General features: G+C 36.4%; 1 protein-coding gene across 2 annotated transcripts in view; it reads right to left on the bottom strand.

Annotated features, from left to right (window-relative positions):
• Positions 1–462: 462 nt before the first annotated feature.
• Positions 463–18549, bottom strand: part of ATGRIP (Golgi-localized GRIP domain-containing protein) — a 49552-nt gene continuing 31465 nt past the window's right edge. For both annotated transcript variants that reach the window (XM_089155863.1, XM_089155861.1), the window contains exons 8-22: positions 15938–16063; positions 15609–15717; positions 15434–15513; positions 14582–14710; positions 14386–14486; positions 6285–6418; positions 6018–6115; positions 5804–5923; positions 5695–5725; positions 5529–5587; positions 4557–4628; positions 4441–4488; positions 2140–2245; positions 1921–1979; positions 463–1175 (exon numbers count right to left, since the gene is read on the bottom strand). In XM_089155863.1, the coding sequence (XP_089011989.1) occupies positions 1059–1175; positions 1921–1979; positions 2140–2245; positions 4441–4488; positions 4557–4628; positions 5529–5587; positions 5695–5725; positions 5804–5923; positions 6018–6115; positions 6285–6418; positions 14386–14486; positions 14582–14710; positions 15434–15513; positions 15609–15717; positions 15938–16063 (1389 nt within the window). In that variant the 3' untranslated portion in view covers positions 463–1058. The remainder of the gene's footprint in view (positions 1176–1920; positions 1980–2139; positions 2246–4440; positions 4489–4556; positions 4629–5528; positions 5588–5694; positions 5726–5803; positions 5924–6017; positions 6116–6284; positions 6419–14385; positions 14487–14581; positions 14711–15433; positions 15514–15608; positions 15718–15937; positions 16064–18549) is intronic.

Genomic DNA, 18549 nt, shown 5'->3' with positions numbered 1-18549 from the left:
GTAACATCTTCATCTTATATATAAAAACGCCAGTTAAAAATAAAAAATAGAAAAGAAGAGGAGAAGCCAAGTGTAATGGATTAAGCTTTTCGGTGGGATGAAGGCATGAAATTCAAACAAAGACAATTAACAAAGATTTTGGATTAGTGAGCTTTGGATTCAGGATGGATTAATTTATCAAATCGTTTGAGTCCATTTCAAATTAGAAATTAAATTTAGATCTTATATCGTGTCTCTTGGGTATGAAACCTAAATAAACTAATCTCTTTAAATTGAGTATAACGGGTTGGGTTTTATAATGGTTGAGTCCATTCTTGGGTAGGGAAATGAAACCCAACTTATTTAGTTTTTTTAGTTTTTCATTTAAATCCCTTTGGTGGTTCATCTATGTCAATAATAATAAAATTCAAAAATACCCCAAAATAAAGTGTGATCCTGTTAAGTTAATCAAGTGTAGTTAATAGCTATTTTCAAATCCTTCTCTATTCCTCCCTTGTCTCCTTTACATTGATTCTCTTTTTATTTTACCAAGAAAAACACAATCTTCTCAGTAGTTGCAGTAATCTTTCTTTTCTTTTCTTTTTTTGGGTAAAATTAGTAGGTACATGGATCAATTTTAGTTGTACATCTGAGCGGAACTCACCATGTACAAGACATGCTTGCTTTGATAAGTCTGGTCTACACAATATTAAGCAATGACTGTTATTGCAAAAGAATTTTCATAGAGGTGAATATGAAAAATAGAAGCATATTAACATTTGATAGACAAAAAAATAGGGGTGAAAAAAGGAGGGAGATGGGGTGGGGGAGTGAAGAAATACAATATCTAATTCTGTTAATCTGTTCTTTACAATATTGAATCTGTGTTACCTCTGGCTCAATGTTACAAAAACATAGCATTCCTCACTGGAATGCGAATGCAGCCGTCAGGTTTTTCTCTAGACAATTCAACTCAAGCACAGTCGAGCTCCTTGCATCACATAAGCAGTGACATGCCGGTATCTTGAATGGCATTGGTCCTAGTTAACTCAAAAAAACAGAAGTTGCCACCAACAGTGTTAAGACAATGAGAATCTTGAGAAAAGGGAGAGACCAGATGCTGAAGCATCACTTGCAGGGCTTGGTGGAACATCAGTTGAAGAGCGAGTGCGAGATGCTTGTTGGCACTTCTGGACCTGCAGGAGCAATTACATGCATAAGTGGGAAGGATTTTGCCAATAGTCAGTACTATCAATGCACTGGCTCATGGTAAACCCAGAGTTGAACCAACTTCTTTAAAAATTAAAAGGAGAATAGGATATAGGACTATGCAAATAAAAGGTAGGCAATGAGAAAGCCATCTAATGTAGTGCATTGTTCATTGGTACTAAAAGAAGTCTCCACCCAATAACCATTTAATCGCCTAGAAGTAAAAGAGTTTGCTGTATCATATGAAAAAGATTAGCAGGCCACGACCAGGCCCGCTGAGTCACTGACGCACAGCTTAACAAGAATGGTTGTCATTCTTTATTAAGTGCTCCATTCCAAAATTCACATTTCAATCATCCAAAGGAGAAGTTCAGTTGGGGTCGAGAAGGAAAGCAGAGAACAACTGCTTACTGCAGTTGGTAGTGTGTGGAGCTTAAAAGCCTACCATCCAAGAGATCTTGGGTTCTCCCCCCCCCCAAGCCCAAAAAAAAAAGAAAGAGGAAGTACAGTTCATAAAATTAATAATAATAAAATCTCAAGTTCAATCAATCATTGCATGTGTCTTTCAAGTTTGTCAGGTTGCACTAGTTTGTAGACGTCTATGACCGTGATTTGCTTGTAGCCCTAAAATGGAATTCATTTAATTTCCGAAAAAGAACACGTGGTGCAAAAAACTTGCCTTCAACACAAACCAACCATGTTGACATAACTATATGAGAAATCTACACTTACCTCTTCAGGGCTAAACTGAAGTAGCATCCCTATCACAGGTAGTAAGGCGTCCACTTCACCTGTTCAAAGAATTTATTTCAGTGCACTGTTCCCTTAGTACCATGATGGAATTAAATTTTTTTTAATATTTTTTTCTTAAGAAACTGAAATTAATCAAGGATGTGGGCAAAAAAAGATCTCCAGTTATGTAATTGCCCTAGCTGCACCTAATTAAGGTACCTGTTTCAAGAAGTTTCAAAATAACATTTTTCAAATATGTCATATCCACCCCTTCTCTCTTCTGCATTCTTTCCATATTCCTCAGCTCAGCCTTTAACATGGCTTCCTGTATCCAAAATTTCCAAGGGTCCGAAATTAAGCAGCAAGGAAAAAGGCAGTATAATTGAGAAGCCAATGAAAAAAATTTCCACTAAATAGCAGCACAAAATAAAAATAATCCATCCATATTTGTTCTTTCATGAACTTCAAGTAAATTTGATTGGACAAATCTAAGAGCCACCTAAATCTGTTTTTCCCAACATCTAGACATCACTCTCTGTGCTGACCATCCCCATCCCAACAAACCATATTAAAGGAGCCCAAAATTCTCCGCTTTTTTCCCATCAGCAATAAACTGAATTATTTGTAGACCAGTTTTAGATACCTATTCATAGGTTGAACAACTCTAATTTCTCCCAAGAAAATCACACCACACTGTTATTCATGAAGATGGTCCCCAAGCCAATTCATTTGTTACAGCCTTACAAGCAATGTTTATAGTATTGTGTATCGGCTAGGTGATTTTAAGAGACATTCCGTTTCGTATCACGAATAAATATCGATGAGTGCAAATTGCATGAAAATGGTTAAATTTAGATTAAAAAAAAACAACTAATGCAGTCAATTAATAGTCACTCAAACATATGTAAATGCTTAAGTGAACAATATTATATATCTAAGACAAGGGCAAACTAAAGTCAGTCATCAAAGATGAAGTTTTATTATGTATATCATAGTTTCCAATGCCATGAAGAGTGTTGAGAAGGTTCAAAGCTATATGCGGACTCTTCTTATGTTTCTATGTTCTGTTTGCCTTTAATGAGGCTTCTTTTTTTTTTTTTTTCTTTTTTTTATTATCACATCTATAAAAAAGCACCTGCCAACAAGTTTTCAACTAAGAACACTTAAGTTTCAATATATTTCCTTTTAATTGTTCTTGTAATTAATAGCAAGCAAGATTTGCTTCTTTAGTTACATTATTAGTACAACTAATGCCAACTTTAGCTTTTGTTTCATCTGACGGCCAGAGCATTGAGTGCAAACCTAGACACAATATATTGCCCACTAATTAAATGCTTTACAAATTCGATAAGTTTCCCACATCATAGTGTATAGTAAAGTTTAATGCTCCATGACCAACCATGTGGTGAGAAAATAGTGGATCAATATGATAAGAGTATCTCATACAAATACGATATTATCTACCTCATTAGTCAAATTTGAGCCAAAAGTGAGTTAACAAAGTGAATGAAAAGTTTAATTCAGCCCAAGTTTGAAGCTTTAATAAATTTTAAGAGAAATGAGCAAAAAAGAATAAAAATTTGAATTTTTGGCACCAAGTGAAATGGTTTTCCATCTGTCGAGTTTTATCAGAAACAAAACCAAAAAACCAGGATTTTAAATTATGGTAAATACAAGGTGATACACATTGATATATGTCAATACATAATGATACAGGCTCATGCATGTTAAAACATGTCAATACATGTTGATATGAGCGGGCATGTATCGTCAAATCTGGAGTTTTTCAAAGTTTTTTAAATTTCTCAATGTGTCAACATATACGTTGACGTGTATTAGCAGATACATGTCTCATGTCTGTAATATAATATTTTTAAACTTCTAAATAGTTTTTTTTATTAAAGATGGCAGCATCACTGTATTGACTGTATTGCAATACGATGTAGCATAACACACTGTATCGGCCGATACAACGGGATATAAAAGATACACTATGGATCTCTAAGAATATAGAGACATATCAGCATGCATTGTGTCAATGGTTTGCAATACCAAGATGTATCGGCTTTTCTCCTCTCGTCTTAGTCAATAGTTTAGACATTGCTTAGAAGGGCATAGAAACGGTTTTGTGCAGGTCAAATAGATCAGAGGCAAGAGCATAGATCAAGAACCCTCTGTAACATTTCCTTTTCTGGGTGCCCAGATGAGATAGCATTTGAGTTAATATCTTAGATATCTCATTATATCTTAAGCAAATTTAAGAATTTTACTATTACTACAATTGTAAGCTTCCACCCGCTTCAATTTCAACCAAAAAAAAAAAAAAAGGTGCACTAAATCAGTAATATCCAACTTAGCATTTAGGCTGATCAAGTTGGGTTCAAAACCGACTTCTCAAAATATGGTTAAGAGTATCAGACATGATACAACACCCATTTTTGAAATCCAGGCAGACAGATATAATACATGTAAAATTAATATACGGGGAGGCATAAAAGACAAATTGATGTGTTTTTGTACCTGTTGACCGTGCAGACGATTTTCCCGTTCAAGTTCCTCAATTTCCTCCTAAAATAAATTTGCCATGAGAAAGTGCACAATGGAACCACCCCTGCTTATGTATGGAAAGGAATTACCTGAAGTGCTAAGATGTGCCTCTGTGACTGTGCTAACTCCTCTTCTCTCTGAGCCTGCTGTCGTGCCAGAATCTGCAATTTTAAAAGTATTTTTGAATTTTAACCACTGGTTAGTTTCTCAGGTAAAACATATTATTACTAATTTAGTCATTTCACCATATGTATAAAGTGTCTATGAATGCAGGCAAAGGTTTCCTAGGCGCACAAGGTGCACATTTCGCTGCTAGGTGAACCAAACATACAAATCACTGGTTCAGAAATTTCTGATACTCTTTTCCTTTTAGCTACATTGGAAAGTTCAACTGGGTATCATTCATTCACAACATTTATTGCTTTTCACTTTCTTTTGAATCTATATATTGGAAATCAAACACTTCAATCCCTGAACTAAAATTAAGAACCACCAACTGATTGTATCCCTGGAAAGCAACTGGTTAAGCCTCAAGGAAACGAATCAGCATTTATGATGCACGTATATATGTGTGTTGTGTTTGCCAATTACAGTAGTTTCTATTTGAAGAAGAAAGTACCCAAGATTTTGTCGGCATTTGAGGAAGAAAGGAATCCAGGTAATAAAAAATGTGTCAGCGAACTCATCTTTTGATGGATCATTTTAGACCTCCGATCTAGTCATGGAATTACCAACCAGAAAAGTGTCAGTTGGCTGGTCCTAACCTTGGACTGTCTGGAGAACAGGAACTGGTACATACTGAATAGTCAACAAACTATTTGTGCAATGGTCACTGTTTAACTTCTGAAGGAGGTACAAGTACTGATCTGTTTGTGAACTGTTGGAGTGAGAAATCAGATCAACACACCAGCAGATTTATAACCAGGATTTGCCAACTTAATAAGCCTCCAAGCATGATTGGTATTTCCCATTAAATTCTATCAGCACCTATACTAAAATTTATCACCTAGTCATTCTAGATAGTTTAGAGAAAATGTAATCAAATAGAAGAAAATACTGACCAGAATCTGCTGTTCTGCTGCAGAAGTGTTTGAAACTTGAGTATCCTGCTTTTGAAAAGCTAAAGAGATCCATCAAGAAAAGAAAATGTCAGTCACAAGATAAATTCCCTAAAATAACTGAGAATGTTTAGTAATTTAAACAAGAAGTAGATATTAAAGAAACTACCCCCCGAGTAGTGGTTTCCGTTATGATCAACCTGAAATATGTCACTGCATCATCAGCCAAAGTACATACATTGAGAAATATAAATATTTACAAAAATATGAGAACATACTGATGGCCTCGACCCTATGGATCGTTGAAGAATCTTATTATCATTTAAGAGTCTAGAGATCTCCTTGTCCTTCTCTTCTATCATTCTATCAGCAATATCACGAAATGAAGCATGTTCTTCCTACAAGTTGTGAATGTTGTTCAGTAATAATGCAACAAAAGAAGTAGATTCTTAATATATATGGAAACTAAAGTAAGAAAGAAATGTGTGCTACCTTCAATTTCTGATAATGTAGCTTAAGACCCTCTAATTCATTCTGTAGATCTTCCCAACTAGTAGAATTGGCTTGATTCTCTAACGCCTGACATTTCACTGCAAAATAAACAATCTTGGTCAAACTAAATATTTCAATAGTTGTAACATATAATGATGAGGCAGGCCGTAAAAATTATAAATGCATTATGATGATCATACTCATAACGATTAATGGAGGAGCAAAACAAAGAAAGAAATACAATTTGCTCTAGTAAAGTTAACTCACATCGCCAAGATTCTTCCAAATTCTGAAGGTTACTTTCCCATGCTTCTCTCTGTGCCTGGTAATGTGTATGAACAGAATCAAGTTTTTGTTGAATGCTCTTAATCTGCTGCTCAGCATCACTCAAAGCTGCATCTCTGAAATTATATTAAATTTGGAACTGTGTAAGATACTTGAACTTCTAGTGTGGAATCTGTCAACAAATTATGCCACATTACTGGTACCACTAATCTTGGTAGAATGAAGCCCGTACAAGGGCACACATTGAGTTACAAAGGAAATGATGGTGATACAGCTAACACGTAGGATGTGCCCTGACACTGGTGGAGACGCCTATAAACCTAAATCCTAAGCTTTGACTGAAAACAGTAATCCTACTGCCAGTCCAAAGGGGACCCCCCAATCGGACAGACCCCCAAAAAAAAAAGACAAAAACCATCCTTTCTGTGAAGTCCTAAATCATACGTTTCTTGAAGAAATTCTATGTGCAAGGATGTGTGAAGATGATATCAACTTCACACATCCTTGAACATAGAATTTCTTCGAAAGGAAAGTTATGATATAGGCTTCACAGCAAAGGCTGGTTTTTATGTCTTACCTTTTGGAAGTGTCTGTCCGGGGATGGTCCCCTTTTGTCTGCAAGGATGAATACTGTTCTCATGACAAAGCTTAGGATTTGAGGATCATTGGCTGTACAGTCACAGGCATATCTTCCACCTAGTTAGTTCTGTATCACCATCATCTTCAGAAGGTTCCTGCCCCTCCCTTCCCCTCCTAACACCCCCCCCCCCAAAAAAAAAAAAAAAAAAAAAAAAAATGCATCCTCTTCTTCGTTGAGAGATCCTACCGAGGTAATCCTCCTTTTTTCTGACCTTGATGAGCATATTGCTCTTCATAAAGGTGTCCAACCAGCATCCTATTCAACTTTCTGTCCTAGTCTGGTTAATCCTCCGACTTTCCTACATGATTAATATTGAGAATCACCCGATTTCTATGTCCATTACCAAAACAGTGTATGGTTCTAGTTGGCTCTCTTGCTATGGTTGAGGTACTGTCGACATCAGAGGAAAACCAGACATGGGATCTTGTTCCATTTTCCTCTAGTAAATCATCTATTAGTTGTCAATGGTTTTTTTTTTTTGGTGAAGGTGACTCCTGCTAGTTCTTTCTCTCAGTTGAAGACATGTCTTGTATCTAAGGGCTATGCCCAAGTGTATGGTATTTATTAGATACTTCTTCTCTATTGGTTAAGCCTATTTATGTTTTTATATTGATTCCTCTTGCTGCTATTCATCAAGCCCCGAGATTAGTTGGAAGCCAAAATTGCTCTTTTGCATGAAGACTTGAAGACGAGATTTGTATGGGACAACTTTATGGTTTGTTGCTCAAGGAGAGTATGGGATGCTGTGAAAGCTCAAGAAGTCTTTGTGTGGACCAAAGCAGTCAACCGAGCTTGGTTTGGTTGGTTTACTGAAGTTGTTTTGGAGTTTGTAATGATGCATTGTAGTGACCATTCTATTCTATGTTTTTCCAGCAATTTGATGCAGGAAGAATATTTGTTAGCATATCTATGGATAATACTGTCATTACAGGAGATGAGTCTTGAGGAATTTTCAGACTAGAAATTTGGGAAGAAATATTTCTGGGGTCTGAAGTGGCCTAGTCAAGGAAAGGAATTTAGCTTTCACAGTGAAACTATGTAATCAATCTTTTTTCAGAGGACAATTAGGATCTGAACCTCTAGATATTCCCACGGATACTAAATTAAAGCTTACAACTGATTGTTGGTGATTTTCATGGTGATCCTAAGATAACTAGTCTGAGGGAATACACAATTTGGATAGGGAAGTCTTGATGGAGGGGGTATTTGGGAAAACATGAAAAAAACAAAAACATTGAAAATATGGGAAAGCTACGAAACTTGCAGGAAAAAGTCCCAAGTTACCACGAAATTTTCCGAGTTTCCAAAAAATTTTCCAGGTTTCCACGAAATTTTCCATGTTTCCACAAAATTTTAGGATTTTTTTTTCCCATGAACCAGCTGGTCTAGCTGGGTTGAACCAGGTTTCGAGGTTTCGACAAGTTTTGACAAAATTTCGACGGTTTTGGTCGAAACTTGAGATTTTTTTCTGATCCCCTAGTTTTTTGTTTCAAGGTTCCCAAAATGGGAAATTTCGGTGGAAATTTCACAAGTTTCACCGTAACTTTGTTCTATGGATGCTTCAAATCATAGCGGGCTGATCTCCTACGATCAGATCAACTACAGCTAATTGCACATTTGTAGGATGGAATTTTATGTTGTGGAAAGCCAAGAAATAGACACTAGTAGATGAAACTCTCACATGTTCCATGTGAGCAATGAGGCTGAAGCTGTTGTTGACCGAGTCTAGATTTACATGTGATTCTCCAAACTATCGTGGTCTGATAACCAAGTTCAAGATCTCGGATCTGAGGCCAGTTTCAGCCAGCCAGAAACTAATATCTGGCTGAGATGCACCACAACCAGGAATATTTCCATGGAGATTTTGACTCCTGGTTCTGGCTCTATTTTGATTGTTTTTTGAGCTGATTTTTGGCATACACCTTTAAAAGGGTTCTAAACTCCCCCTCCCCCTGTTTTACCATCCAAAACAGGCTGGCCATTCTAAGTTACGGGGTTGGGTTGGATAGGACACAATCAGTGAGCTATTTTCTGTAAAAAAATCAATGAAAAAAAATATAACTCATATCCTACTATTTTAGAGACATATAATCAGTTACTGACAAATACAAAGATTGTAATCTAACATACTTTAAATGTTTAATACACCCAATGTCCCATGGAAAACAAGATGATGTCAACCACAAACTAAAGTAGCAATAAAATAATTGCTGAGATCTGCACTTCATTTCATAAGCCTTAATTTCATGATGAGTTCCTCATTTGGATCCATTTCATGAGCCACATACCACTGCATGTGTGTTAGCCTCTCCTCCGAATGTGCAACATACACATCTCATGACATGGTGTGAACCCAGCTGTTTGGTAGTCAATAACACCCTATCTGTATGTCCCATCCTCAACATGAGAGAGATATCCCAATCTAGGGAATGGGACACCGAAAACTGGAAGAGAAAGATGGATGAACTAGGTGTAATAGGTTTGTCAGAAAACAACCCTATGTATGATTTCTAAGTCTACCTATTGGGTGAAACCGAAATGTTGCAGGATTTAGGAATGCAAGGTTATACAACATGTAATATAGAACCTTTAAGTCATATAAATGAAAAGCAAGTGTATCAAAGTAGTCAAACAAGGAGAGTGCTTGAATTCCTTTGCTAACAAAGTAGTCAAACAAGGAAAGTGGGATTTTGAGGGAGACACTAATGCGATGTGGAATGAGATGGCTATGTCTATCAAGAAGGTGGCTAAAGATGTCCTAGGTGAATCAAAAGGAAAACTCCATTCTTATTGAGAGACTTGGTGGTGGGATAGTGAGGGTTCAAGCTGCCATTAGGAATAAGAAAGCTAGTTTTAAGACATGGCAAAGAACCAAGGATGTTGAGGATCTTCAAAGGTATAGGTTGGTTAGAAATGAAGCTAAGAAAATTGTGGAAAAAACAAGGGAGAAGAAGTATGAAGAGTTAAACAATAAGTTGGGCACAAAGGAAGGGGGAAAATCTATTTTTATAACATAGCTAAAATAAGGGACAAGAAGAGTAGAAATCTTAACCATGTTAAATGTATTAAAAATGGAGATGGTAAAATACTAGTATGTGATGGGGACATTAAAAAAAGATGGGAAATATACTTTTCTAGTTTACTAAACGAGCATGTTTTAAGCACATGTGATTCGGATGATTACACCATTCACCAAGGCACCAATTTTCAAACATATATGCAAAGAATTTTGATGTTTGAAGTAAAAGAAATACTAAAGAAGATGAAATTAGGCAAGACACAAGGTCCGGATGAAATCTCAAAAGAAGTATGGAAGACCTTAGGAACCCGTAGGCTAGTTTGCTTGACTAAGTTGTTTCATAAGATTATGAGCACAAGGAAAAATGCTTGATGAATGGAGGAAAAGCATTGTGGTTCCAATTTATAAAAATAAAGGAAATATTCAAAGTTGTAATAACTATGGGGGTATTAAACAGATGAGCCATACTATAAAATTATGGGAGAGAGTAATTGAAACCCGTTTAAGATACTTAACCACAATTACGGAGAATCAGTTTGGTTTTATGCCGGGAAGATCTACAATGGAGGCTATTTACCTAATTAGGAGACTTATGGAAAGGTATAGAGAGTGTATGAAAGACCTTCATCTAATATTTATAAACCTAGAAAAAGCTTATGATAGAGTTCCTAGAGCATTAATTTGTAAGTACTAAAGAAAAGAAGTGTTGCAAGTAAATATGTAGACATAGTTAAGGATATGTATGATGGTTCAGTGACAAGTGTAAGAACAATGAGGGGACAAAGTAATCAATTCCCAATTACAATTGGGCTACATCAAGGATCAACTTTAAGCCCATATTTATTTACACTTGTAACGGATGAATCAACCAACGACATTAAAGAAGAGGTCCCTTGGTGTATGCTTTTTGCTGATGATATTGTGTTGATAGATGAGACTCAAGAGGGGATTAATACCAAGTTAGAATCATAGAGAGTAGCTTTGGAATCAAGAGGCTTTAAATTAAGTAGAACGAAGGCATAATATCTAGTTTGTAACTTTAGTTATGATCGGACATACAATGAGGTGGTGAAACTTGACGATAAGAAGATTCCTCAGAGTGATTCTTTTAGGTACCTAGGTTCAATCATAAATAAAAGAGGTGATATAAAGGATGATGTTTTCTAAAGAATTAAAATAGGGTGGATGAAGTGGAGAAGTGCGTCCGGGGTCTTGTGTGATCGACGTATTCTATTAAAACTTAAAGGAAAATTCTATAGGACCACTGTTCGACCAGCAATGATATACAATGCAGAGTGTTGGGTTGTTAAAAAAAATCATATAGATAAACTCAGTGTAGCATAAATGAGGATGCTAAGATGGATGAGTGGCAAAACTAGGAAGGATAAGATAAGGAATAATCATATTAGAGTTGGTTTGGGAGTTGCTACTCTACTATAAGTGATAAGCTTTGGGAAAGTCGTTTGAGGTGGCATGACCATGTTCAACGGAGACCTATAAATGCCCCCGTACAAAAGAAGTGATATAATCCAAATTGAATGAACTAGAAGAGCTAGGGGTAGACCTAAAATAACCTTAAGAGAAGTGGTAAAAAAGGATATGCATAGCTAAGGCCTTGTATCTAGCATGGCCTCAAACATAATTGATTGGAAGGCAAGAATCCATATAGCCAACCCCATTTAGTTGGGATGAGGCTTATTGTAGTTGTTGTTGTTGTTGTTGTATTTTTTTCATGTGTAATGCTACACATGAGGGGGAGATTGAAGATTTTTTTTCATATCTACTCCAGACATTTTGAAGAATATCATTTATGGAGACTTTTTCTACATCTACTCAAGACTTTTTGAAGAATATTATTTGTGGAAAAACTTTAAACTAAGATGGTATTCTACAACAATATCTACCTATTTGGTTCACAGTAACCATACTGCCTCTTTATCTACCTACTTGGTCTGTAGTAACCCATATTATTTGTACCAACTAACTTGGTAGTAATCCATACTGTCTTTTACCTACCTACTTGGTCCACAATAATCCATACTCTCCTTTTACCTACTTACATGGTATAAATAAATACATACTACTTATTATCTACCTACTTGGTCCATAGTAACCCATATTATCTTTACCTACGGACTTGATAGTAATCCATATTGCCTTTTACCTACCTACTTGGTCCACAGTAATAGATACTCTCCTTTTACCTACTTACTTGGTTTAAATAAATTCATACTACCTATTATTTACATACTTGGTCCACAATAACCCATATTGTCCCTTCACTTGCCTAGCTAGTTTGCAATAACCCATACTACCTTTTATTTACCTACTTAGTCCATAGTAACCCATATTGTCCTTTACCAAACTATTTGGTAGGTAGTAATGCAAAGTGCCTTTATCTAACTACTTGGTCCACAGTAACTCATATTGTTCTTTTACCTACCTACTTGGTCGGCGGTAACTCATAATGCCTTTTACTTACCTACTTAGTCAGTAGTAACCATACAACCTTTTACCTACCTACTTGGTCCGTAGTAATCTATATTGCTTTTTACCTACCTACTTCGTCTGCAGGAACCAATATTGCCTTTTACCTATCCATACTCTTACCTACTACTTGCCTTCTTGCAAGAGCTTATGTATGGACATTGGAGCTGCACTTTTATTCTATTTGGGTGGAGATTCCTCCCTACTACTGACATTATTTGGATAGTGCCTCTGACGCTGCTATACTTATGGGTTTGGTTTATCTTCAAACCACTAATTATCCTCGTTATTGGATGGTTTGTTCGACATAAAGAATTAAAGATTGTCTTTTTAAGTTGCTAATAACGCTTAGTGTTTATCAGCAACCACTATTGCTACTTGTGCACAAGATTGATGAAGCCTTTAATATATGTTCATGTTATTCCAAGATGAAGGCATTGTTATGTATAATCCAAGTTGAGGGGGAGTGTTGATATTATACTTTTCTATTTAGCTTATGTTTCTATTTTAGTCACTTTCTAATTTTATTATTGTTTGTTTGAAAAATACTCTTCCTAGGATAGTTTCCTTCTTTGTAGAGTTGAGAGATTCTATGCATTATGTAATTTTCCTTTTTTGCTGTAATTCAGTTTAGAAAAGTTTTCCTAAACTGAGATTTGATTTTAATTATAAATAAAGTACTAGGGGAGAGCCTCAACACATACACACATGAGCTCTCTCCTCTCTCTTCTTCTTCTTCTTCTTCTTCTTCTTTTCTCCTTGGTTTCTCTCATTTGGTTCTGCTGCTGTGGGCTGATTATAGGACAATGATTTGTAACATAACGCATTGTTCTTCTCTTTCATTATTATTGAGCTTTGAGAATCACGTTAGAGCCAGTTTGGGAGTACTTTTGATACATGATAAGCCACAACAAAGTCAGGCCACGTTCAGTGGAGGCATTTAGACGCTCCAGTATGGAAAAGTGGTTTAATTCAGATTAAAGGAATAAAAGAGACATAAGCATACATAAAATGATTTTAGTGAAAGTGGCGAGAGAAGACATGTATAGCTTAGACCATCTATCAAGTTATAACTGTAAACTCAGATAAAGCTAATTGGGGAGCAAGGATTCATGTAGCTGATCCTATTAGTTAAGATGTGCTGCATTGTTAATAATAACACTCACCATCTCACTGCAGATATTCAACTATTTGTCGACATGTAATATAACAATATAATAATGCTACACATATGGGGTATCACAAGGTGAATCTCAAAAATTGTCGCAATATTGTAAACATCAACTTTGACTCAAAAAAATCTGACACACAAATGTCCAAGCAAGTGCTGAAAAGAAATATGTTTGAGACATCAAGATCAGCAATTAATTTGGCTGAAATTAGGGGTGTAAATGGATAATCGAAATCTGCTTCTAAATTCGCATCCACATCCATTTAGGGGTATTTGAATCCGTCCAATTACTAATAGGATGTGGATATGGTAATACCCCTTTCTTACCGATTATTATCCGTCCGATAAAATTATCCAATTAAGTTACTTATTTAGATTTAATTTCTTATTTTTATAAATTTTTTACCTGTGATATGTGACTATTTTTCTTAGATTTTACCTCACAAATAAAATGGTAAAGATGTAAATAGGTAGTCAAAAACTTATATTCAATCTGTATTCATGCCCATTTAGAAGAATCTACTTAAGAAAATAACAATCGGATTATCATTTGAATCCGACTGAATCCGTCTGGACACCGATAGGATATTATCCGAATCCCAAATATAATAGGAAGCAAATACGGTATTACCACTATCCGATCCAAATCCAATCCATTTACACCCCTAGCTGAAATATGGTGGACCATACGGGGAACTTTCTTAAATGGGGCCATACAAAAGAAATTTTTCCAAGCAGATTTTGAGCAAAACCATTGTGGTATAACCTGGCAGCAAGCTCTTTATCATGCTTAGCCAACACATCCTGAAGTTCTTGGATTGCAGTATCCCTTTCTGCAGCTGCCAATGCTACTTCCTTTTCTGCTTTCTGAAGAAGAAAACAGAGAAGCAACAAAATTTCATCAGAATAATTCTGAAGTTCCCAACTAAATAACCAGATAGAAGAAAACCACATGCATGTACATTTAATGCTTCCTCTTGAGCTTGGAGCAGTTCCGAGTCCTTTGCTGCAGCTATCTCTGCATCCTTTTTCTGCAGAAGTGCATGAGCCCGGACTTTGTACGCAGAAAATTCACTTTCTAGGCGGCAGATCTGCAAAATACAAGTGACAAGTTATCAATACGATGATGGTCCAGAAATCGAAGGTGTGACTCATTATGAAACTCAAAGTTTTGGGAAAACTTGGGCATGTATGAATTCACATAATGACCTGTGCCTGTGGTCAGAACCAAAAACTAATGAACTTTTCATTGATCTGAGTCATCAGACTGTTAAGTATAAACACTCTATACCCTCAGATAATTCTCAATCAGTGCAAGTATTCAACAATATGGAGGATCCTTTATATGAGATCAAGCAATTACCAATGTGCAGGCAACAGAACGAATCCCGTCGCAGCGGCCTGGGGTGGAGTTTGACTTTGAACCCTTAATCCTTTACAAGTCAAATGATCGTTCTCTTAAGAGAATTTTGAGAAGACTAGTGCGAGTAGCAATACTTCATTGCTGCCGTAATATGAAGCTTAGAGAGCTTACCTTATTATTTGATTTTAGCACTAAATCTCATAAACATCAACCAAACAGTTTACAGCGAGATTAAACAATATTCTGTTTTGGTTTTGTAGGATATACCTGTTTATTACAAACAAGATAACAGGTAACTCACTTTATGAAGCCACAAAACTTACTCATAGATCCCCACTAATTAATGGGATATGCTTGTTGGTGGGAAACTCTTCTTCTTCTTCTTCTTCTTTTTGTGTGTGTGTGTGTTATTCTTTTTTTTTTTTTTTTTTTTTTTGAAATGATTTCTTACCTCTTCTTTTGCAGTTGCAAGGTCAGCATCTTTGGAATTTAGGAGCTGGTTCTGCACAGACAACTCTAATTCCAGTTGACCTGTCCATTCAGAACATGTAAGTTCAGTATCCCTTGTAGACTTAATAGTAAAACATAAAATAAAATAAAACATAGATGACTGATTTCAATAATACTTCTCATTTTGGCAGCTTCAATTTCAGAGCGGATACAGGCACTTTCAGACATCTCTAGCTTTGTTTTCAGTGCCTTGTTTGCAGCTTCCCAACTTTCTTTGTCTTTCTCCTGAAGGCAATACATATTACTGAAGATATATAGGAAAAATGGAAATAAAAAATATCTCTATCATCGCAATCCACAACAAATTAAAATGAGTAACTTATGGTGAGTCATTGAATGAAAATTAAATCCTTGCACAGGAATAACAGAAATATGTAGCACATTTTAATATAGAGCAAGAAGATGATACAAAGGAGATCCACTAAAAAAAAGGTTCTAATCATACATGCTCAAGTTTCAACTGACCAAGCTCTCCTTTCACCGTCTCCAAAGCAGCTCCAAGTCGCACTGCCTCACCGGTTGAAGCAGCCTCCATCTCTGCAATCTTAGACTCCTTCTCAGCAACTGAAACCTGCAAACAGAAAATGAAAAACATACGATATATTTATTCCAATTCAGGAACTGGAGATTTCCTAGAGGCTGAAGACATCTAGAACTTGGCAATACAGCTAGAAGGTGAAATAAAACAGGCAAAATTTCATCAGGCTTAAAGTACAGCAAACTCTTTTAACTAGGACTAGTGAGATTTAATGTGGACAGTAAAGTTACCACCAGTAGGAGTAGCTTTGGTACTATACTTAATGTAGTGAGATTATTTAAGTACTTACCCTACATAGTGAGGCTCTCGCATAATTTTACTTCAGTCGTCGAGCCTCGCCAAAATGCTTAAATTTCTCCATGGCAACCAGTTGGTTGTGGACTCAAAACTTGGAAATGGCCTCCCCTGCAAAGCAGGGGGTGCTAAGGCTGCCTATGTTTGCCCTCCTACACCCTGCAGCAGCAATAGCCCTGCAGTGATATGCTCTTTTTACTGGTCATTGATTAGAAAAACATGTATTCTAACTGACCAGCTTTTTGGTCTATCTTTACTGTTACCTCCATTTCATTGTGCAGTGCAGGTGCAGGTGCTAATTGCTGCTAATTTGATTTTTCTATTGTATCAAAGAAATGATAATCAATCTTGCGGTCCTCATAAGTTATCTCCATGGGCTGTCAAGTATGCTTTTCTGGGTGCTCGGTACTCACCCACTCAAAAGGTTAACCATAGTTGTGATCATGTTAACTGGCAGAAAATTATTATTGTTAATCTTACCTTCTTTGAGGGAATAGAAATCGAGCTTCTAGTCTTCCTGATGTGCTGATTCTTCCATAATACTTCCTATCATTATCCAGTTTATGCTATTATACTCGTTGATTACTGCTTCAGATTCACTAATCAAACATTCCATCTAATGATCTAATCTAAGTCCAGACTTGTTTGTTAGACTTGATCAATTTCTGCAATGCTTTCTAGTTCATACTTGTGGCTTGAAATTTGAGCTACCTGTGTTCCATTTCTCCTTGACATCTGATTCTCAAGATTCTAATATTGATTCATTGGAATGTTAACTCCCTAAACCATCAGGATTTGAGCTTAATCAGATATCAGACAACCAGTTTGTGAGATTTTATTTATTTATTCTGCCGCAGTTTTGATGATATAGCTTTCTATGTACATCCTGCTTATGAGTTATAAATTTGTTCTTGCTTCTTTGAAGACGGTATTCTCTATCAAGCAATAAGAGATTATCATTGTTAGTATGAGTGCATGTCAGTTGTTGCATTCTGGAATCTATTCTTTGATATACCAAGGTAGCATTTGGTAATGTTCTTAAAGAATGCTTTTGGCATTCTTCTGGTCTTTGAGAACAGAAGAACAGGTTAGAGGTGTTTGATAAAACGGTTCATTCTTCCGTTCTTTAAGAACAAGAACGAACTAGTAAGAAAAATGGTCTGAAGAATGCCTTTTACAGAACATGTAAGACATGTTCTACCAAAAAACAGAAACAAAACTCATAAAATTGGTCCCGGTGAAATCCTTACGCTCATTTTCTTCCTCACATGAAGAGCCACAGCACCAACAGAGAGATTTCTGGAGACCCAGCTCAGCAACTACCGCGTCTCCTCTCCTCTATCGTGAGCTATTGGCAGTGGTGAGTACTCTCTTTTCCGCTCCAAGAAACCCTAGTTTGCATCTTCTCTTTTATTTCTTTGACTATGTCCTTCAGCTCTTTCTTTGTTTCCCTTCCTACATCTTCTAACCCCAATGGGTTTTTCCCCTTTCAATATTACTATTGTTGGAGAGCAACGCAATATTTTTTATCAGATGCTGAGGAACTGAGGTTAGGTTTAATTGTTTTATATACATGCATATTTCCTGCAAGATTGGACCGTCATGGTGACAGAGAAGTTCTTGTGTTTCCCAATTCGATTATTTGATGAGCTGAGTTGGTGGGTGATGGGTGTAGATCATTTGTGGTGAAAGAAAACATTTTCTGTCTGTTCAAGGGGGTTCTGGACAACCTAGGGAGCCAGAGACAACATATGGTCTAGCAAAATCAACCAACGAGGTGATGTTGGCGACCAAAGCTTACAAGGCGCTTTGTGATTTGTGCCCCTTACCCTCCCAACCATGTCCTCACCTTCAAGGTAACTTTAACTTTGCCTTCATTCCATTCGACAACTCTACCTCCACCTTGTTTGTTGCTTCTGTAAGTGGATCACTCTCTTTAAATGCATGTTTTCTCCTTTTTTGGGAAGAATTGAAGACCTCCCTCTAATGTTTGTTCATTGAACAAACAAGATCCAGTTGGGAAAGTTCCTTAGTACTGGGGAATCACTGCCGATGGGTACATTGCCTTGGCAGATGATGCCAACTTGCTCAAAGGTGCTTGTGGCAAATTCCTTGCATCTCTCTCTCAGGGTAATTGAAATTAATTCCACTCATCCTTCTTTCAACACTGCTTCCCTTACTAGGGAATTATAGTCCTTAACATTTTTTTTCATCATTACAAGATG

The sequence above is a fragment of the Hakea prostrata genome, chromosome 5 (genome assembly GCF_041222555.1).
Source record: "Hakea prostrata isolate BN-2017 chromosome 5, UWA_Hpros_2, whole genome shotgun sequence".
In the NCBI taxonomy this organism is placed as follows: Eukaryota; Viridiplantae; Streptophyta; class Magnoliopsida; order Proteales; family Proteaceae; genus Hakea; species Hakea prostrata.
This window is presented reverse-complemented; position numbering and strand designations above follow the sequence as displayed.